This window comes from Oncorhynchus tshawytscha, linkage group LG19, assembly GCF_018296145.1.
Source record: "Oncorhynchus tshawytscha isolate Ot180627B linkage group LG19, Otsh_v2.0, whole genome shotgun sequence".
NCBI classification, from domain to species: domain Eukaryota; kingdom Metazoa; phylum Chordata; class Actinopteri; order Salmoniformes; family Salmonidae; genus Oncorhynchus; species Oncorhynchus tshawytscha.
This window is the reverse complement of record NC_056447.1, coordinates 56,653,741-56,674,674: the sequence shown is the minus strand read 5'-3', so window position 1 is coordinate 56,674,674 and position 20,934 is coordinate 56,653,741. Positions and strand designations below refer to the sequence as shown.

The 20,934-nt window shown below is 42.0% G+C and overlaps 2 protein-coding genes across 2 annotated transcripts in view; both read right to left on the bottom strand.

Annotated features, from left to right (window-relative positions):
- LOC112240815 (mucin-5B-like) overlaps positions 1-20,934 on the bottom strand; it is a 102,638-nt gene that overhangs the window by 62,520 nt on the left and 19,184 nt on the right. The gene's annotated exons all lie outside the window — the stretch shown is intronic.
- Positions 1-20,934, bottom strand: part of LOC112247996 (mucin-2-like) — a 37,516-nt gene that overhangs the window by 11,442 nt on the left and 5,140 nt on the right. The window contains 8 exon segments of the mRNA XM_042301197.1: positions 2,062-2,190; positions 2,350-2,506; positions 5,461-5,700; positions 5,839-6,018; positions 7,747-7,854; positions 8,010-8,148; positions 13,578-13,729; positions 13,979-14,082. Coding sequence (XP_042157131.1) covers positions 2,062-2,190; positions 2,350-2,506; positions 5,461-5,700; positions 5,839-6,018; positions 7,747-7,854; positions 8,010-8,148; positions 13,578-13,729; positions 13,979-14,082 — 1,209 coding nt within the window.

The window sequence follows — 20,934 nt, the reverse complement described above, 5'->3', positions numbered from 1 at the left end:
CGATCCCTTTTCGTGTATCTGTTGGTTTTGTCTGATTGGTTTCACCTGTGTGTTGTTTAGTTAATTAGTGTCTGTATATAATGTAGGTTGTCCCACCCTTGTTTTGTGCGGGATTGTTTATTTTGTCATTCATTTTCGTCTGTCGGTGTTATTGTGTTTCTTATTCTCCGGTTAGTCTGTTATCCTGTGTTGGATAATTTCACCCTGTGTGTGTTTGGGTTGACCGTGTTTGTTTTGTTCACCGGAGAATAAACTTTATATCGCTATCTGCTCTCTGTTCCTGATTCCACCTACCTTGATTAGACGTAACAGCAGCAAACTCTCTCCAGAAGTTCAGTGAGGATCTCTGAATGATCCAATGTTGACCTAAATGACTAATGATGATAAATACAATCCACCTGTGTGTAATCAAGTCTCCGTATAAATGCACCTGCACTGTGATAGTCTCAGAGGTCCGTTAAAAGCGCAGAGAGCATCATGAAGAACAAGGAACACACCACGCAGGTCCGAGATACTGTTGTGAAGAAGTTTAAAGCCGGATTTGGATACAAAAAGATTTCCCAAGCTTTAAACATCCCAAGGAGCACTGTGCAAGCGATAATATTGAAATGGAAGGAGTATCAGACCACTGCAAATCTACTAAGACCTGGCCGTCCCTCTAAACTTTCAGCTCATACAAGGAGAAGACTGATCAGAGATGCAGCCAAGAGGCCCATGATCACTCTGGATGAACTGCAGAGATCTACAGCTGAGGTGGGAGACTCTGTCCATAGGACAACAATCAGTCGTATATTGCACAAATCTGGCCTTTATGGAAGAGTGGCAAGAAGAAAGCCATTTCTTAAAGATATCCATAAAAAGTTTTGTTTAAAGTTTGCCACAAGCCACCTGGGAGACACACCAAACATGTGGAAGAAGGTGCTCTGGTCAGATGAAACCAAAATTGAACTTTTTGGCAACAATGCAAAATGTTATGTTTGGCGTAAAAGCAACACAGCTCATCAACCTGAACACACCATCCCCACTGTCAAACATGGTGTTGGCAGCATCATGGTTTGGGCCTGCTTTTCTTCAGCATGGACAGGGAAGATGGTTAAAATTGATGGGAAGATGGATGGAGCCAAATACAGGACCATTCTGGAAGAAAACCTGATGGAGTCTGCAAAAGACCTGAGACTGGGATGGAGATTTGTCTTCCAACAAGACAATGATCCAAAACATAAAGCAAAATCTACAATGGAATGGTTCAAAAATAAACATATCCAGGTGTTAGAATGGCCAAGTCAAAGTCCAGACCTGAATCCAATCGAGAATCTGTGGAAAGAACTGAAAACTGCTGTTCACAAATGCTCTCCATCCAACCTCACTGAGCTCGAGCTGTTTTTCAAGGAGGAATGGGAAAAAATTTCAGTCTCTCGATGTGCAAAACTGATAGAGACATACCCCAAGCGACTTACAGCTGTAATCGCAGCAAAAGGTGGCGCTACAAAGTATTAACTTAAGGGGGCTGAATCATTTAGCACGCCCAATTTTTCAGTTTTTAATTTGTTAAAAAGGTTTGAAATATCCAATAAATGTCGTTCCACTTCATGATTGTGTCCCACTTGTTGTTGATTCTTCACAAAAAAATACAGTTTTATATCTTTATGTTTGAAGCCTGAAATGTGGCAAAAGGTCGCAAAGTTCATGGGGGCCGAATACTTTCGCAAGGCACTGTATATGTCAGTGGATGAGGTTTTGTTTTTGGTCCTGAGTGGTACCAAGAGTGAGATAAGAACATAGTTTAGGAGACAAAGCTGAACGATAATTTATAGCCAATGCTGTCTGGCTATGTGTGTCTTTGCTATAAAGGATCTCAGTTGCAATGTGTAGGGACTCTCAGAGGATTCATTTATAGACACTGAATTGATCCGAGAGTCACAGGGTTGTGATGGAGCTCATAATAATTAAAGATGGACTTTATGATAACTCTGACTTGTGTGGTGGTTTGCTCTCATGATTTGGTAAATACAGGAAATTTCCACTACAATGGCCAAGCTGTTATGAAGGGCTCTTAGTTACCTTCCAGTGCAGGGATCTGACTGGAGCATGTTCCTGAGGGATTCTTGCAGGTCTTCATACAGGGGTATCCACACGGATTATAATGCCACTCACACTCACCAATAGGGTTGTAGAAATCACAGAACAGAGCTGGTGAAATTAAAACATGTCACATTTTAACTGAACCAGGGTCCTAAAAGATTGATTGAACAGTTACACATTGAAATCATAAATTGGTATTTTGTCCCGATAGCTAAACAATCCCACCTATCCATCAATCAATTGTCCCACTCAAAGCAAATGACTCACGGCAGATATCTGGTGTTCTCCACTTGATACAAGCCCCTGCCTCGTTACAGGCCTGGGCGTAGGCTGCTACAGCTGTACAGAAACACTCGCAGTCTCCCCCAGTGTCACAGGCACACGAGTCCCTCACACAGGCATCATGGAATGGCGTGGGGTCCACCTTTTAGGTAGATGCATTAAGCCATCATTTATTTATTCAATGCATTGCTCAGCTTGTTGAAGAGACTACAGATGAACTATTGACAATGATTATTATTGGGTTGGATGGCTGACTTTATGATTTTGTTATCTGTTTAGTGCTACTTTTGTTGTTGTCTATTATGGTGACTGTGTGGACATTCACATGATTATTGACAAACCAATTTTATTGGAAAGATTGCAATTTTTCCATCATGCAACTCTGCTTGTCATTGTGTGATCTTATTGGAAACCTGTTAGCCCAAGACTTGTGCTACAAAATTAATGTTCGTTATAAATTCCACCATATGATTGTTATTATGACCCTGAAGCTGTGAGGTAAATTAACTCTTGTTGAAGCCTTAACCATACTCTTGTACTTATGCACTTCCACTTTGGCTGCGTTTACACGGGCAGTTCAATTCAGATCTTTTACTAATTATTTTCATATTTAATACCTATCTGATCTTGTCCTTAATGTGTAAACCACTTCCATATGTGGATCTCAATCCTGATTCAAACCCAATTCTCCATGCGGTCTCTGCCTGGACGCTCAGATCTGATGTTTTTGCTCTAACGTGGGTTGTTTCATGCACATGACCTGCCATTACCATGACAACCTGCCATTACCATGATAACCACCCCAAAATGTGATGGACAGGAAATTATCATTGCATCTGTGGTGCTACTTCAGAGCCTACAACAGTGTGAATGAACAAATCTGATATGGAAAACGACTAGCAGACAGTCAGAAAAAAAGACTGAGTTTACACAGGCAGTTCGATCTTTTACCAATTATTTTCATATTTAATATCTATCTGATCTTACTTTGTGTGGACAGTCAGAAAAAAAGAATGACTATAAAAAGAAAATCAGATTTAGGTTGTTAGGAATTGTAAATACAGCCTTTAAGACCTAGATTCAATCCGTGTTACAGCGCGACTGAGCCAACAAATGCAGCGTTTACCATGAATATGGTCTCCACGAACACGGAAATATAGCTTTTTAAAGGTGGATAGCCCGAAAAGGGAATCTAGCCCTTTTAGAGTTGAGCCCTCAGTCTCCTGACACACATCTCAAGTCCATATTTAGATTCAATCCTCGTTAAAGAGCGATTGAGCCAACAAATGCAGTGTTTACCTTGAATGTGGTCTTCATGAATTCAGAAATATTGCCTTTAAAAGGTGCATAGTCGAAATGGGGTCTAGAATCTAGCCTTTTAGAGTTGATCCCCCACATCTCAGGTCCATATTTATATTACAGATGAACTTTTCTACGACCTGTACTGCAGTAACGTGCAGAGAGGTCAGTGGCTGGGTAACAACGGGTTATTTACAAAGCCAGATTTACTCACAAATAAACCTTGATGAAGATCAAGTTCCCCATTCAACAAATAGCTCCAACATCCAGAGCGATTTAGGCTATTAATCCTGAAGCATTTATTGATGCACCTGTGCGTCGATCTAAGTAACATCATAAATCCTTATCACAAGCTGTCAATTTAAGCTAGAGATATCAGGTTTTTTTGCACGGACTGCTTCTCAATCCACCACATCCGCCTATGTCGGCCTTCTGCATCTGCGGTGAACAGTGGCTGAGTTATAGACCACAAGACGTTCTGAAAATCTGTCTTTTCACAGAAACGTCTGTAGCGCCTGAATGGTTTGGCCTAGAAACTATTATGACCACTCTATAGAAAGGGGAGACTCCTGTGAACAAGATGGTGAAGGTAAGCCACGCAAACGAATGGAAGTATGGAGGTTGTTTTGTGGCAACAGAAATAATATGTCCCCCCCCCAACAACAACAAAAAATATTGAGCTTTCTTAAATCTAGACACTTCAAAATCTTATTCCTTATGATTTATTTTTGACAGTTTCTTTTGCCATTTATGAATGTGTTGCGATGGCCTGTAGAGGTGAGGGCCAAATTCAATATTTAATATTTTTTATTTTTTAAATATATGATATATATATTTGAAAACTAAAGCGGTCCTTAAATTCAAATGAAATATCTAAATAATCAATGGTATGACCATCTTAAAACAATTCCATATGTAACCCCACCCAACGGCTTACTTTGAACAGAAAATTAAATTGTTCACCTAATGCAAATACCAATGTTGCCAAGATACACAAGTCATAGCCTTTGTACAGACAGCTTGTTTGAACCTGCCAACTTCATGTATCTGCTGTACTGTTTATTGAATGGATCTGCTGTACTGTCTATTGAATGTATCTGCTGTCGTCTCTATTGAATGTATCGGCTGTCGTCTCTATTGAATGTATCGGCTGTCGTCTCTATTGAATGTATCTGCTGTCGTCTCTATTGAATGTATTGGCTGTCGTCTCTATTGAATGTATCGGCTGTCGTCTCTATTGAATGTATCGGCTGTAGTCTCTATTGAATGTATCTGCTGTAGTCTCTATTGAATGTATCTGCTGTAGTCTCTATTGAATGTATCTGCTGTAGTCTCTATTGAATGTATCGGCTGTAGTCTCTATTGAATGTATCTGCTGTAGTCTCTATTGAATGTATCGGCTGTAGTCTCTATTGAATGTATCTGCTGTAGTCTCTATTGAATGTATCTGCTGTAGTCTCTATTGAATGTATCGGCTGTAGTCTCTATTGAATGTATCTGCTGTAGTCTCTATTGAATGTATCGGCTGTAGTCTCTATTGAATGTATCGGCTGTAGTCTCTATTGAATGTATCTGCTGTACTGTCTATTGAATGTATCTGCTGTACTGTCTATTGAATGTATCTGCTGTAGTCTCTATTGAATGTATCTGCTGTAGTATCTATTGAATGTATCTGCTGTAGTATCTATTGAATGTATCTGCTGTGTGTCTTTTTATCTTCGTTTATATCAACTACGTCAACTTCCTAACAACTTTGGTATTGAATCTACATTGAATAGTATCTGCTGTGTACTGTACCTGTGAGTGGCAGGCTGAGAAAACGTTACTGGTGATGATGCTGCAGCGTTTCAGAGACCAGGACTGCCTGTATGATCTTACAGTGCATGGGTTTTTTATGACATCAGCGTTGGGGCAACTGGGTGACACTTTCCAGCTGTTCCCAAACTCCAGAGCTTCAACAACCACTTCCTGGTTTCTGGACGTGAAGTCGTTCTTTCCATTACCGTCGTAGTTACCACACAGACCACACACTTGGCCCTGGAAGGAAATTAAATATTTAAAAATAATAACTTGAAGTAGATAATAAAACATCACATTGTTTTGTAAGCCAATGCAATTGGTAAACAAAGATACAGTGCAATCACTGGTTCAAAATGTCCTATTCTAGTCACTCACCTGGAAGGTAGAGCTGAGTTTGATGAACAGGCTATTCTTCTTGTCCCACATGAGGATCAGGCCATTTCCAGCCTCAACAACAACATAGAGACCGATAGAGTGGACCTGGTATGGTACGTCAACCCCGTTCTCTTGTTTGATCACTTTTACAGATTCATCTGCTAGTCTGATCTCATTGTTCTGTAAGACAGAAACAGAAAGTGTTCATTGCTAATGTAATACTAGTAGACAGGTTTACACTGTGGTGGTGCTGGATTTAACACTACCCAGGGTTACACTGTGGTGGTGCTGGATTTAACACTATCCAGGGTAACACTGTGGTGGTGCTGGATTTAACACTACCCAGGGTAACACTGTGGTGGTGCTGGATTTAACACTACCCAGGGTTACACTGTGGTGGTGCTGGATTTAACACTACCCAGGGTAACACTGTGGTGGTGCTGGATTTAACACTATCCAGGTTTACACTGTGGTGGTGCTGGATTTAACACTACCCAGGGTAACACTGTGGTGGTGCTGGGCTTTACACTATCCAGGGTAACACTGTGGTGGTGCTGGGTTTAACACTATCCAGGGTAACACTGTGGTGGTGCTGGGCTTTACACTATCCAGGGTAACACTGTGGTGGTGCTGGATTTAACACTACCCAGGGTAACACTGTGGTGGTGCTGGATTTAACACTACCCAGGGTAACACTGTGGTGGTGCTGGGCTTTACACTATCCAGGGTAACACTGTGGTGGTGCTGGGTTTAACACTATCCAGGGTAACACTGTGGTGGTGCTGGATTTAACACTACCCAGGGTAACACTGTGGTGGTGCTGGGCTTTACACTGTGGTGGTGCTGGATTTAACACTATCCAGGGTAACACTGTGGTGGTGCTGGGCTTTACACTATCCAGGGTAACACTGTGGTGGTGCTGGATTTAACACTACCCAGGGTAACACTGTGGTGGTGCTGGATTTAACACTACCCAGGGTAACACTGTGGTGGTGCTGGATTTAACACTACCCAGGGTAACACTGTGGTGGTGCTGGATTTAACACTACCCAGGGTAACACTGTGGTGGTGCTGGATTTAACACTACCCAGGGTAACACTGTGGTGGTGCTGGATTTAACACTACCCAGGGTAACACTGTGGTGGTGCTGGATTTAACACTACCCAGGGTAACACTGTGGTGGTGCTGGGCTTTACACTATCCAGGGTAACACTGTGGTGGTGCTGGGTTTAACACTATCCAGGGTAACACTGTGGTGGTGCTGGATTTAACACTATCCAGGGTAACACTGTGGTGGTGCTGGGTTTTACACCTAACCCTAATACATAGCTAAACCTAACCAAAATACATAGTTAACTCTAACCCAAATACAAAGCTAACTCTAACCCTAATACATAGCTAACCCTAACCCAAATACATAGCTAACCCTAACCCTAATACATAGCTAACCCTAACCCTAATACATAGCTAACCCTAACCCTAATACATAGCTAACCCTAACCCTAATACATAGCTAACCCTAACCCTAATACATAGCTAACCCTAACCCTAATACATAGCTAACCCTAACCCTAATACATAGCTAACCCTAACCCTAATACATAGCTAACCCTAACCCAAATGCATAGCTAACACTCACCCAAATACATAGCTAACCCTTCCCAAACACATAGGGGTGATTTTTGTGCCGCTATCAAATCTGCCAGAGAATTATTCAGACACTCCGTCAGACAGCCCTGTCAATCTAGTGTGCTAATAAAACGCATGGAGGGGACGAGATAAGTGCATCCAGAGTTCAGCATGCAATTACACTCACAGTCACCGGGGTCGACATTGAGTCAAATGTCCAGACTTGTCTATCGTACCTTTAATGCATGTCTGAAGCCATTTATGAACAGTAGTTCCTACCCCCAAGAAGAGCTTGATGGCCTTGGAACAGGTGGTGCCGGTGGTTCCACAGGGAATGTTCTCTGTGATCACTCTAAAGGTACCTTTTGGATTGTTGCTGCAGTAGTCCTGCAGGATGTTTTCAAATTCACAATCAGAAAACCTCTGAGTTATTATCATTACCTCATCTTAAACATAATTAGAAAATATGTGCATCATACATAAAGTAGGGGATTTAATAAAAATACAAAGAAAATCATGAATGCAAATGATTATTGCCCTACCTGAGTAAGAATGTATTCACAATCTCCATTGAAAGTGAACCTTTCCTCATCAAAAGTGATGAAATGCCCATCTCCATATATGGCACACATCCCATCACACTGCTTTTTGGTACACTGCCATTTTCTGCCTTCACAAGTGCTACAATGATGCAAACATAATCACATGGGAAGATTTTAGAGGGAAGCATTTGACATATCCAAAGAAGAAGAAGAAGAAGAGGGATAGAAGTTGATTTTACCAGGTATTACAGTCTACTTTGAGCACATGTCCAGGTTGGTAATAGACTCCATTGTGAGAACAGGGACATAGGTCTTCCTTGATGCATCCTCCGTTTCCATCAGACAGCAGACCATCAGGACATAGACAGCCTGACACACACTCTGCACTGATCTATAACACAATGAATCAGTGAAGGACTGACATGAATTTAAGTTGGACTTTATGTGCCTAAATGTCCCTCCTCCCACCAGGGTATAAGATGTGGACATTATGTGCCTGAATGTCCCTCCACCCTCCAGTGTATAAGATGTGGACATTATGTGCCTGAATGTCCCTCCACCCTCCAGGGTATAAGTTGTGGACATTATGTGCCTGAATGTCCCTCCAACCTCAAGGGGTATAAGATGTGGACATTATGTGCCTGAATGTCCCTCCACCCTCCAGGGTATAAGATGTGGACATTATGTGCCTGAATGTCCCTCCACCCTCCAGGGTATAAGATGTGGACATTATGTGTGCCTGTATGTCCCTCCAACCTCCAGGGTATAAGTTGTGGACATTATGTGCCTGAATGTCCCTCCACCCTCCAGGGTATAAGATGTGGACATTATTTGTCAAATGGATCAATTGATCAAGTGTTTGAAAAGACACAAGGATGACTTTTAAAGATGATCTCCTTGATGTTCATGGAGATCAGGTTCTCTGTAAACATTACAGTCTGCTCAAACAGAAACCCTCTAAAAAGTCAATCTCATCGGAGGATATCGTTTGGATCCTGGGCCTAGCTTTGTCCAAGGTAATAAATCATTTGATCAATCTGTCACTGTGTTAACATAACGTCGCTGACAACGCTGGTCCGACCAATCGCATTCCACGCTTCAAGAACGCTTCGAACTGTGGACTGGGATATGTTCCGCATGGCGGCGAACAACAACATTGACGAATACGCTGATTCGGTATGCGAGTTTATTAACAAGTGCATCGGTGATGTTGTACCCACAGCGTCTATTCAAACATTCCCCAACCAGAAACCGTGAACAACTGCTTTTAACCAGGGCAAGGTGACCGGAAACATGAACGAATACAAACAGTGTAGCTATTCCCTCCGCAAGTCAATCAAACAAGCTAAGCTCACTATAGAGACAAAGTGGAGTCGCAATTCAATGGCTCAAACACGAGAGGTATGTGGCAGGGTCTACAGTCAATCTACAAAAGAAAAACCAGCCCCGTCGCGGATCACGATGCCTTGCTCCCAGACAGACTAAACTACTTTATTGCTCACTTTGAGGACAATACAGTGCCACTGACACATCCCGCTACCAAAACCTGCGGGCTCTCCTTTACTGCATGCAGTCAATGTGAGTAAAACATTTAAACGTGTTAACCCTCGCAAGGCTGCAGGCCCAGATGGCATCCCCAGCCGCGTCCTCACTGCATGCGCAGACTAGCTGGCTGGTGTGTTTACAGACATATTCAATCAATCCTTATCCCAGTCTGCTGTCCCCACATGCTTCAAGAGGGCCACCATTGTTCCTGTTCCCAAGAAAGCTAAGGTAACTGAGCTAAATGACTACCGCCCTGTAGCACTCACTTCCGTCATCATGAAGTGCTTTGAGAGACTAGTCAAAGACCATATCACTTCCACCCTACCTGACACCCTAGACCCACTCCAATTTGCTTACAGCCCCAATAGGTCCACAGACGACGCAATCGCCATCATACTGTACACTGCCCTAACCCATCTGGACAAGAGGAATACCTATGTAAGAATGCTGTTCATCGATTACAGCTCAGCATTTAACACCATAGTGCCCTCCAAACTTGTCACTAAGGTCGAGACCCCGGGTCTTGACCCCGCCCTGTGTAAACTGGGTCCTGGACTTCCTGATGGGCCGCCACCAGGTGGTGAGGGTAGGTAACAACATCTCCACCCCGCTGATCCTCAACATTGGGTCCCCACAAGGGTGCTTTCTCAGCCCTCTCCTGTACTCCCTGTTCACCCACGACTGTGAGGGCATGAACGCCTCCAACTCAATCATCAAGTTTGCAGACGACACTACAGTGGTAGGCTTGATTACCAACAACGACAAGACGGCCTACAGGGAGGATATGAGGGCCCTCGGAATGTGGTGTCAGGAAAATAACCTCACACTAAACGTTAACAAAACAAAGGAGATGATCGTGGACTTCAGGAAACATCAGAGGGAGCAGCCACTTATCTACATTGACGGGACAGTAGTGGAGAGGGTGGAGAGTTTTAAGTTCCTCGGCTTAAACTTTTAGAGACGCATAATCGAGAGCATCCTGTCGGGCTGTATCGCCGCCTGGTGCGGCAGCTGCTCCGCCCATAACTGGAAGGCTCTCCAGAGGGTAGTGAGGTCTGCACAAAGCATCACCGGGTGCAAACTACTTGCCCTCCAGCACACCTACACCACCCGATGTCACAGGAAGGCCATGAAGATCATCAAGGACAACAACCACCCGAGCCACTGCCTGTTCACCTCGCTACCATTCAGAAGGCAAGGTCAGTACAGGTGCATCAAAGCGAGGACCGAGATTCTGAAAAACAGCTTCCATCTCAAGGCCATCAGACTGTTAAACAGCCATCACTAACATTGAGTGGCTGCTGCCAATATACTGACTCAACTCTAGCTACTTTAATAATGGACAAATTGATCGAAAATGATGTAAAAAATGTAACACTAGCCACTTAAAACAATGCCACATAATATAATGTTTACATACCCTACATTACTCATCTCATATGTATACTGTACTCAATACCCTCTACTGCATCTTGCCATCTTGATGTAATGTTTGACTAGCCACTTCAAACAATGCCACTTTATATAATGTTCTCATACCCTACATTACTCATCTCATATGTATATACTGTACCATCTACTACATCTTGCCTATGCCGTTCGGCCATCACTCATTTATATATTTATGTACATATTCGTATTCATTCCTTTACACTTGTGTGTATAAGGGTAGTTGTTGTGAAATTGTTAGGTTACTTGTTAGATATTACTGCACGGTCGGAACTAGAAGCACAAGCATTTCGCTACACTCGCATTAACATCTGCTAACCATGCGTATGTGACAAATATATTTGGTTTGGATTTGATTTGTATGTTTTTCTTAAAACGTGTTGCAATGCATGTTTTATTAACTTGTTGTAAGACATGTTTTTATTAACGTGTTGTAAGACATGTTTTTATTAACGTGTTGTAAGACATGTTTTATTAACGTGTTGTACGGCATGTTTTATTAACGTGTTGTAAGACATGTTTTTATTAACGTGTTGTAAGGCATGTTTTTATTAACGTGTTGTAAGACATGTTTTATTAACGTGTTGTAAGACATGTTTTTATTAATGTGTTGTAAGGCATGTTTTATTAATGTGTTGTAAGACATGTTTTTATTAACGTGTTGTAAGACATGTTTTTAATAACGTGTTGTATGGCATGTTTTTATTAACGTGTTGTAAGGCATGTTTTATTAACGTGTTGTAAGACATGTTTTTATTAATGTGTTGTAAGGCATGTTTTATTAACGTGTTGTAAGGCATGTTTTTATTAACGTGTTGTAAGACATGTTTTATTAACGTGTTGTAAGGCATGTTTTATTAATGTGTTGTAAGACATGTTTTTATTAATGTGTTGTAAGGCATGTTTTTATTAATGTGTTGTAAGACATGTTTTTATTAATGTGTTGTAAGACATGTTTTTATTAATGTGTTGTAAGACATGTTTTTATTAATGTGTTGTAAGACATGTTTTTATTAACGTGTTGTAAGACATGTTTTTATTAACGTGTTGTAAGACATGTTTTTATTAACGTGTTGTAAGGCATGTTTTTATTAACGTGTTGTAAGACATGTTATATTAACATGTTGTAAGGCATGTTTTATTAATGTGTTGTAAGGAATGTTTTTATTAACGTGTTGTAAGACATGTTTTTATTAACGTGTTGTAAGGCATGTTTTTATTAACGTGTTGTAAGACATGTTTTTATTAACGTGTTGTAAGGCATGTTTTATTAACGTGTTGTAAGGCATGTTTTTATTAACGTGTTGTAAGACATGTTTTTATTAACGTGTTGTAAGGCATGTTTTATTAACGTGTTGTAAGGCATGTTTTATTAACGTGTTGTAAGGCATGTTTTATTAATGTGTTGTAAGACATGTTTTTATTAACTTGTTGTAAGGCATGTTTTATTAACGTGTTGTAAGGCATGTTTTTATTAACGTGTTGTAAGACATGTTTTTATTAACGTGTTGTAAGACATGTTTTTATTAACGTGATGTAAGACATGTTTTTATTAACGTGTTGTAAGGCATGTTTTATTAACGTGTTGTAAGGCATGTTTTATTAATGTGTTGTAAGGCATGTTATATTAACTTGTTGTAAGACATGTTTTTATTAACGTGTTGTAAGGTATGTTTTTATTAACTTGTTGTAAGGCATGTTTTTATTAACGTGTTGTAAGGCATGTTTTTATTAACGTGTTGTAAGGCATGTTTTTATTAACGTGTTGTAAGGCATGTTTTTATTAACGTGTTGTAAGACATGTTTTTATTAACGTGTTGTAAGACATGTTTTATTAACGTGTTGTAAGACATGTTTTATTAACGTGTTGTGAGACATGTTTTTATTAACGTGTTGTGAGACATGTTTTTATTAACGTGTTGTGAGACATGTTTTTATTAACGTGTTGTAAGACATGTTTTTATTAACGTGTTGTAAGACATGTTTTATTTACGTGTTGTAAGACATGTTTTATTAATGTGTTGTAAGACATGTTTTTATTAACGTGTTGTGAGACATGTTTTTATTAACGTGTTGTGAGACATGTTTTTATTAACGTGTTGTAAGACATGTTTTTATTAATGTGTTGTAAGACATGTCCCATTGTAGACTTACACAGTGACTGTCTAGTGTTTGACAGCTCTTCTGGCACTCTGAGCCCTTGGCTCCGGGCCCTGCACTAGAACAGTTGAAGAAACCCATTGGTTCTTCACAGGCTGTAGGGAACAAACATAGGTTTTATAGGTTAGCAGGGACTAAACTACAGAGTCTTGGTTGTGAAGTGATATGCTGTATTTCAGAGTACTCACATAAATGTTGTTGTTCTCCAGTACAACTTAATTTCCCTTGTCTGCAAGAGCTGGGTGGTTAAGAGGGATACAAGAGGAGGGGGTTAAGCATGGTTTAGCATGCCTCTTGAAGTAAACCAAGACTTCAGAAGAAGACGGTTGATTTCTAAACATTTTATTAGAGCCACAACAGAGAAGACCATCACATTTTCAGAGATTTTCTTTCACATGCCAACCAAGTCCTCACCATGTAGCCCCATAGATCCTGGTGACCTCTCCAGGGGGCACTACTGTGCCTCCATTGTAGCAGGAGCAGCGTGAGGCAGGGACACACTCTCCCTGGTCATTCAGGTAGGTTCCCTCGGCACAGCCACAGCCGTCCACAGACACATGGTCTAACTGTTCAATTCAATTAAAAATGGAACATTATCCATGAGGGGAAATTACTTTGGGCATGTCTGCAACAGCAACAACATCCACAACAACAAGAAGATACACAACAACATGACAACAACAACAACAAAATACACAACTACTACAACACAGCAACAACAAGACAACAACAACATCCAAAACAACAAGACATTAATAAAATGAACAATAATAGCAAACACATACAATAGAAATGAGATGTCCATGTAAATGTACCTGGCAGGTGAAGTCTGTCTGGCTCAGTGAACGACAGGTACGGTCACAGCTGGTCATGGTGTAGTCATAGACCATCGTGTCAGGGCAGCTAGAGGAGTACTTCCCTGTGGAAAACAGTATGGTGATTCAACATTTAATTACATGTTTTGGGGTATTTTGTTTTTAAATAAGAGGGTAAGTACGCCATCTTGATCCAAGATGACGACGTGTTTTGTTCGTGTCTCGTGTACTTTTGTATTTTTCGTATTGTTTTGTATATTTATATTTCAACTTTATTTTCTCTTTTCGATTTTTTATTTGATTATACCTTCCGGTAACCTGCCTCACCCAATGTGATATGGTATCGCTATTATTTAAAAATATATATTATAATTTTAGAACACATTCAAGAACCTCCAGAAGCTAACCAGCTAATTAGCTACAAGCTATTTAGTCATTGTTAGCTACTGCTAGCGGCTTTTACCTTCTGCACAGATACCAGCCCAGTATCGAACTGTCTCTCCACAACAACGCCGGATTCCTGCCGTAATCCCTGGACAACTACTTCTGATCTTCACAGCTAGCTTGCAGCTAGCTAGCTCACAGCTAGCATGCACCCACCGTGGCACCCAGTACCGAAGCTATCCCTGAGGCCCACCTCCCGGCCTACTCAGCTGTTCACCCGAACCCCACTCATACACGGCTAGAGCCCAATACTCCACCGGATCCTTGCTGTAAACTCTGGACCTTGGCACCGGATCACCGCTGCTACCGATTGGCTATAGTGGCTAACGCCACTGCCACGAAGCTAACATCAGCTAGCCGTGAGCCAGGCTAGCAAACTAAATTCTACAATACCTCTTTCGCCATCTGGCTTGGATTCTCTGTCGACACGGCCCCCCGCCGCACCACCACGACTGGTCTGCCGACGAATACTCCATCCGCTGTGCCTTCAACCGGCCTCCGTCGGAGGGCTACTAACTTTAAACGCTGTGTCGCCCGCGTGCTAGCGTAGTGGCGGCTTCCCTGTTCCATCTACTGCTTCCCTCTGGACACTATGATCACTTGGCTACATAGCTGATGCCTGCTGGACTGTCCATTAATCCATTCTGTTTATTTATTTTTTATCTGTCGGCAACAGCCGCGAACTCAGGCTCTGTGTGTAGTTAATCCGACCCTCTCTGCCTAGTCATCGCCGTTTTACCTGCTGTTGTTATGTGAGCTGATTAGCTGTTGTTGTCTCACCTGTTGTTTTAGCTAGCTCTCCCAATCAACACCTGCAATTACTTTATGCCTCGCTGTATGTCTCTGTCAAATGTCAACATGCCTTTTATGCTGTTGTTCAGGTTAGTTATCATTGTTTTAGTTTACAATGGAGCCCCTAGTTTCACTCTTCATACCTCTGATACCTCCTTTGTACCACCTCCCACACATGCGGTGACCTCACCCATTACAACCAGCATGTCCAGAGATACAACCTCTCTTATCATCACCCAGTGCCTGGGCTTACCTCTGCTGTACCTGCACCCCACCATACCCCTGTCTGCGCATTATGCCCTGAATATATTCTACCATGCCCAGAAATCTGCTCCTTTTATTGCTTGTCCCCAACGCTCTAGGCGACCAGTTTTGATAGCCTTTAGCCACACCCTCATACTACTCCTCCTTTGTTCCGCGGGTGATGTGGAGGTAAACCAAGGCCCTGCATGTCCCCAGGCACCCTCATTTGTTGACTTCTGTGATCGAAATAGCCTTGGTTTCATGCATGTCAACATCAGAAGCCTCCTCCCTAAGTTTGTTTTACTCACTGCTTTAGCACACTCCTTCAACCCTGATGTCCTTGCCATGTCTGAATCCTGGATTAGGAAGGCCACCAAAAATTCAGAGATTTCCATATCCAACTATAACATTTTCCATCAAAATAGAACTGCCAAAGGGGGAGGAGTTGCAGTCTACTGCAGAGATAGCCTGCAAAGTAATGTCATACTTTCCAGGTCCATACCCAAACAGTTCGAACAACTAATTTAAAAAATTACTCTCTCCAGAAATAAGTCTCTCACTGTTGCCGCCTGCTACCGACCCCCCTCAGCTCCCAGCTGTGCCCTGGACACCATTTGTGAATTGATCGCCCCCCATCTAGCTTCCGAGTTTGTTCTGTTAGGTGACCTAAACTGGGATATGCTTAACCTCTTGAAACTAGGGGGCTCTATTTCCATTTTTGGAAAAATAACGTTCCCAAAGTAAACAGGCTATTTTGTCAGGACAAGATGCTAGAATATGCATATAAGCGGAGGATAGAAAACACTCTAAAGTTTCCAAAATTGTAAAAATATTGTCTGTGAGTATAACAGAACCGATATTGCAGGCATCAACGGTTTTTGAGTTATGGCCATTTTTCTGGGATTAAAGGTCCAAAATGAAAATAGAGCAATAATTTCAAGGAGCCTCCGACGTCAATAAAAAAAGAACCAGCCATTTATCTATCGTCATTTAAGAGAAATCGTACAATGACAAATTGGTGATGTTGAAAAATAGTTTTTTTTTTTTAACAGTTACAGATCCAGTTGCAGGGTGTTCATACAAATCTTTTTAAAGTGTGCTGCGGAGCTCTGCGGAGCTCTGCGAGATTTCTGTGATTTTCTGAAATAACACACACTCACTAAACCCTCCGTAAATAACTCAGTTCTTAACTTAAAGACTTAAAACTCAAGATTCTGAAAAGGCATGCCCCAATCAGGATATGAGTTTATTTATAGCTTCCTGTGCCAACCGGAAGTGCCTTAAATGGTGCCATAGTGGCTGTTTCCAAGGGTTAAAAAGGTCAGATCTTTTCAAAACTTCATATGTGTGATTAGGTAACCCCCATGAACTGTAAGTCAGTCATTTCTCCCAACAGATGTCAAAGAAAAGCTCTCTCTCACACACACACACACACAGCAAGGATGGAGTTACAAAGTGCGGTGCTTAAAGACACACAGAGCCAAAAAGTAGGCCCAAAATTAAGCCTGGCCCAAAATGTCATTTGCTTTTGGGTGACAGTGAGAGAACCGTTAGGGTGAGAAGCACAATTCGACCTCAGGTACGATCCTGAGGTCCTCCCGATCTGTGCAAGCCTAACCTTGACCATGTGGCATTAACCCTTAACAGTAAAACAGGGTTTTTTGATCTCACAGATTACAATGACATCTCTCCCCATAGGAATACATTGCCTGCTCCTCTAAAGTCAACCTGAAGCCTATGTGGGTTATGAATGCCTTATGAACCTGTCTTCAATGACAGTCCATCAGGACACTATGAGGTCTACCTGTGTCGATTCTAAGCTTCCTGGACCAACCGGAAGTGGTTAAAATCACCCTAAAAGTTTATATCCATACCCTATCTGCAGTTTGATAGAAATAGTGCATTCGACCCTGTGTAAATCAGTCAGTTCTTAACGTAAAGACTTAAAACTCAGGATTCTGTAAAAGCATACCCCAATGAGGATATGTGTTGACTTATAGCTTCCTGTGCCAACCGGAAGTGCCATAATTGGTGTCACAGGGGCTGTTTCGAAGGGTTAAAAAAGTCAGATCTTTCCAAAACTTCATATTTGTGATTAGGCAACCCCCATGAACTGTAAATCAGTCATTTTTCCCATAAAATTTCAAAGAAAAACTAAATCACACACACACAGCTTGGCAGGAGGGACCCATTGGGGTGCTTAGAGACAGACAGTGCCTGCAATAGTTAGCTTTGTTCGAGCTAAAAAAGAACCGTCAGACCTAGAGTTCTGAAACTTTAGAAACCTGTTCTAGACCTCAGGTCGATAGTGCGTGGTGAGTTAGGTGGCTCTAGAAGGTTCTCGGACCGAGAAGCAGCCTCGTACATTTGCAATGACTTCAATTCATTCTGACCATTACGAAAATGACGACATTTAGAAAAGTCTCAGAGACGCAAGGCTAGGTGCATTGAAACCGGCTCGGTCCATAGAGACGGACCCCAACGTTTCTGTCCGATAGCTCATTCAAGGACCCCGTAGCAAGGCATGGAAAAAAGTGGATTTTCAGCACCAATTATTGTCTTGCTCGGGCACCAAATGACCTATCGAGCCGAAACTCGGGATTTGGGGTCGCCTCACATAGGCCTACACATAATGTCCGAACTGGACCCGCAGCTAGAACGTAACTATGTGTTTTACGTTTTTATTATGTTTTAAACTAAAGGCGCTGTGAATTATGGGCCTGCTCTGAAATATGTGATAGTTGGCTTCTAAATGAGTTGGAAAAAGTGGGTTTGGTGTCAATTGGTATCAGTTTGGTGTCAGAATGACATCTAATTGACTGATGGACACTGACTTGCTAGTTGATTTTTGTACATTTGCAATATGTTTAAACGGAGAGGGACCAACACCAAAATGGCATTCTGAAATCAACACTAAAAATGACATCACCATAGTCTCCAGACTGTGCCGAGTTCAACGAGACGCCGCCCCGCTTGACCGTAGCTCGCTCTGAGTGCAGCGACCTTGAAAAAGAGAAGGCCCAAAATTAAGCCTGGCCCTAAATGTCATTTGCTTTTGGGTGACAGTGAGAGAACCGTTAGGATGAGAAGCACAATTCGACCTCAGGTACGTTCCTGAGGTCCTCCCAATCCGTGCAAGCCTAACCTTGACCGTGTGGCATTAACCCTTAACAGTTAAAAGAAGGTGTTTACATCAAACAGTTTGCATTGACTTCTCTCCCCATAGGAATACATTGCCTGTACCCCTAAATTCAGCCTGAAGCCTATGTGGGTTATGAATGCCTTATGAACCTGTCTTCGATGACAGTCCATCAGGCTGCTATGAGGTATACCTGTGTTGATTCTAAGCTTCCTGGAGCAACCGGAAGTGATGAAATTCACCCTAAAAGTGTATAGCCATACCCAACCTGCAGTTTGATAGAAATAGTGCATTCAACCCTGTGTAAATCAGTCAGTTCTTAACATAAAGACTTAAAACTCAGGATTCTGTAAAAGCATACCCCGATGAGGATATGTGTTTAATTATAGCTTCCTGTGCCAACCGGAAGTGCCATAAATGGTGTCACAGGGGCTGTTTCGAAGGGTTAAAAAAGTCAGATCTTTCCAAAACTTCATATGTGTGATTAGGCAACCCCCATGAACTGTAAATCAGTCATTTTTCCCATAAAATTTCAAAGAAAAACTAAATCACACACACAGCTTGGCAGGAGGGACCCATTGGGGTGCTTAGAGACAGACAGTGCCTGCAATAGTTAGCTTTGTTCGAGCTAAAAAAGAACCGTCAGACCTAGAGTTCTGAAACTTTAGAAACCTGTTCTAGACCTCAGGTCGATAGTGCGTGGTGAGTTAGGTGGCTCTAGAAGGTTCTCGGACCGAGAAGCAGCCTCGTACATTTGCAATGACTTCAATTCATTCTGACCATTACGAAAATGACGACATTTAGAAAAGTCTCAGAGACGCAAGGCTAGGTGCATTGAAACCGGCTCGGTCCATAGAGACGGACCCCAACGTTTCTGTCCGATAGCTCATTCAAGGACCCCGTAGCAAGGCATGGAAAAAAGTGGATTTTCAGCACCAATTATTGTCTTGCTCGGGCACCAAATGACCTATCGAGCCGAAACTCGGGATTTGGGGTCGCCTCACATAGGCCTACACATAATGTCCGAACTGGACCCGCAGCTAGAACGTAACTATGTGTTTTACGTTTTTATTATGTTTTAAACTAAAGGCGCTGTGAATTATGGGCCTGCTCTGAAATATGTGATAGTTGGCTTCTAAATGAGTTGGAAAAAGTGGGTTTGGTGTCAATTGGTATCAGTTTGGTGTCAGAATGACATCTAATTGACTGATGGACACTGACTTGCTAGTTGACTTTTGTACATTTGCAATATGTTTAAACGGAGAGGGACCAACACCAAAATGGCATTCTGAAATCAACACTAAAAATGACATCACCATAGTCTCCAGACTGTGCCGAGTTCAACGAGACGCCGCCCCGCTTGACCGTAGCTCGCTCTGAGTGCAGCGACCTTGAAAAGAGAAGGCCCCAAAATTAAGCCTGGCCCTAAATGTCATTTGCTTTTGGGTGACAGTGAGAGAACCGTTAGGATGAGAAGCACAATTCGACCTCAGGTACGTTCCTGAGGTCCTCCCAATCCGTGCAAGCCTAACCTTGACCGTGTGGCATTAACCCTTAACAGTTAAAAGAAGGTGTTTACATCAAACAGTTTGCATTGACTTCTCTCCCCATAGGAATACATTGCCTGTACCCCTAAATTCAGCCTGAAGCCTATGTGGGTTATGAATGCCTTATGAACCTGTCTTCGATGACAGTCCATCAGGCTGCTATGAGGTATACCTGTGTTGATTCTAAGCTTCCTGGAGCAACCGGAAGTGATGAAATTCACCCTAAAAGTGTATAGCCATACCCAACCTGCAGTTTGATAGAAATAGTGCATTCAACCCTGTGTAAATCAGTCAGTTCTTAACATAAAGACTTAAAACTCAGGATTCTGTAAAAGCATACCCCGATGAGGATATGTGTTTAATTATAGCTTCCTGTGCCAACCGGAAGTGCCATAAATGGTGTCACAGGGGCTGTTTCGAAGGGTTAAAAAAGTCAGATCTTTCCAAAACTTCATATGTGTGATTAGGCAACCCCCATGAACTGTAAATCAGTCATTTTTCCCATAAAATTTCAAAGAAAAACTAAATCACACACAAGCACAGCTTGGCAGGAGGCACACATTGGAGTGCGTAGAGACATACAGTGCCTGCATTAGTTAACCTCGTTGGAACTTTAAAAAAACCGTCAGACCTAGAGTTCCGAAACTTTAGAAACCTGTTATAGACCTTAGGTTGATAGTGCGTGGTGAGTTACGTGGCTCTAGAAGGTTCTCGGACCGAGAAACAGCCTCGTACATTTGAAGTATGTGATAGTTGGCTACTAAACGAGTTGGAAAAAGTGGGTTTGGTGT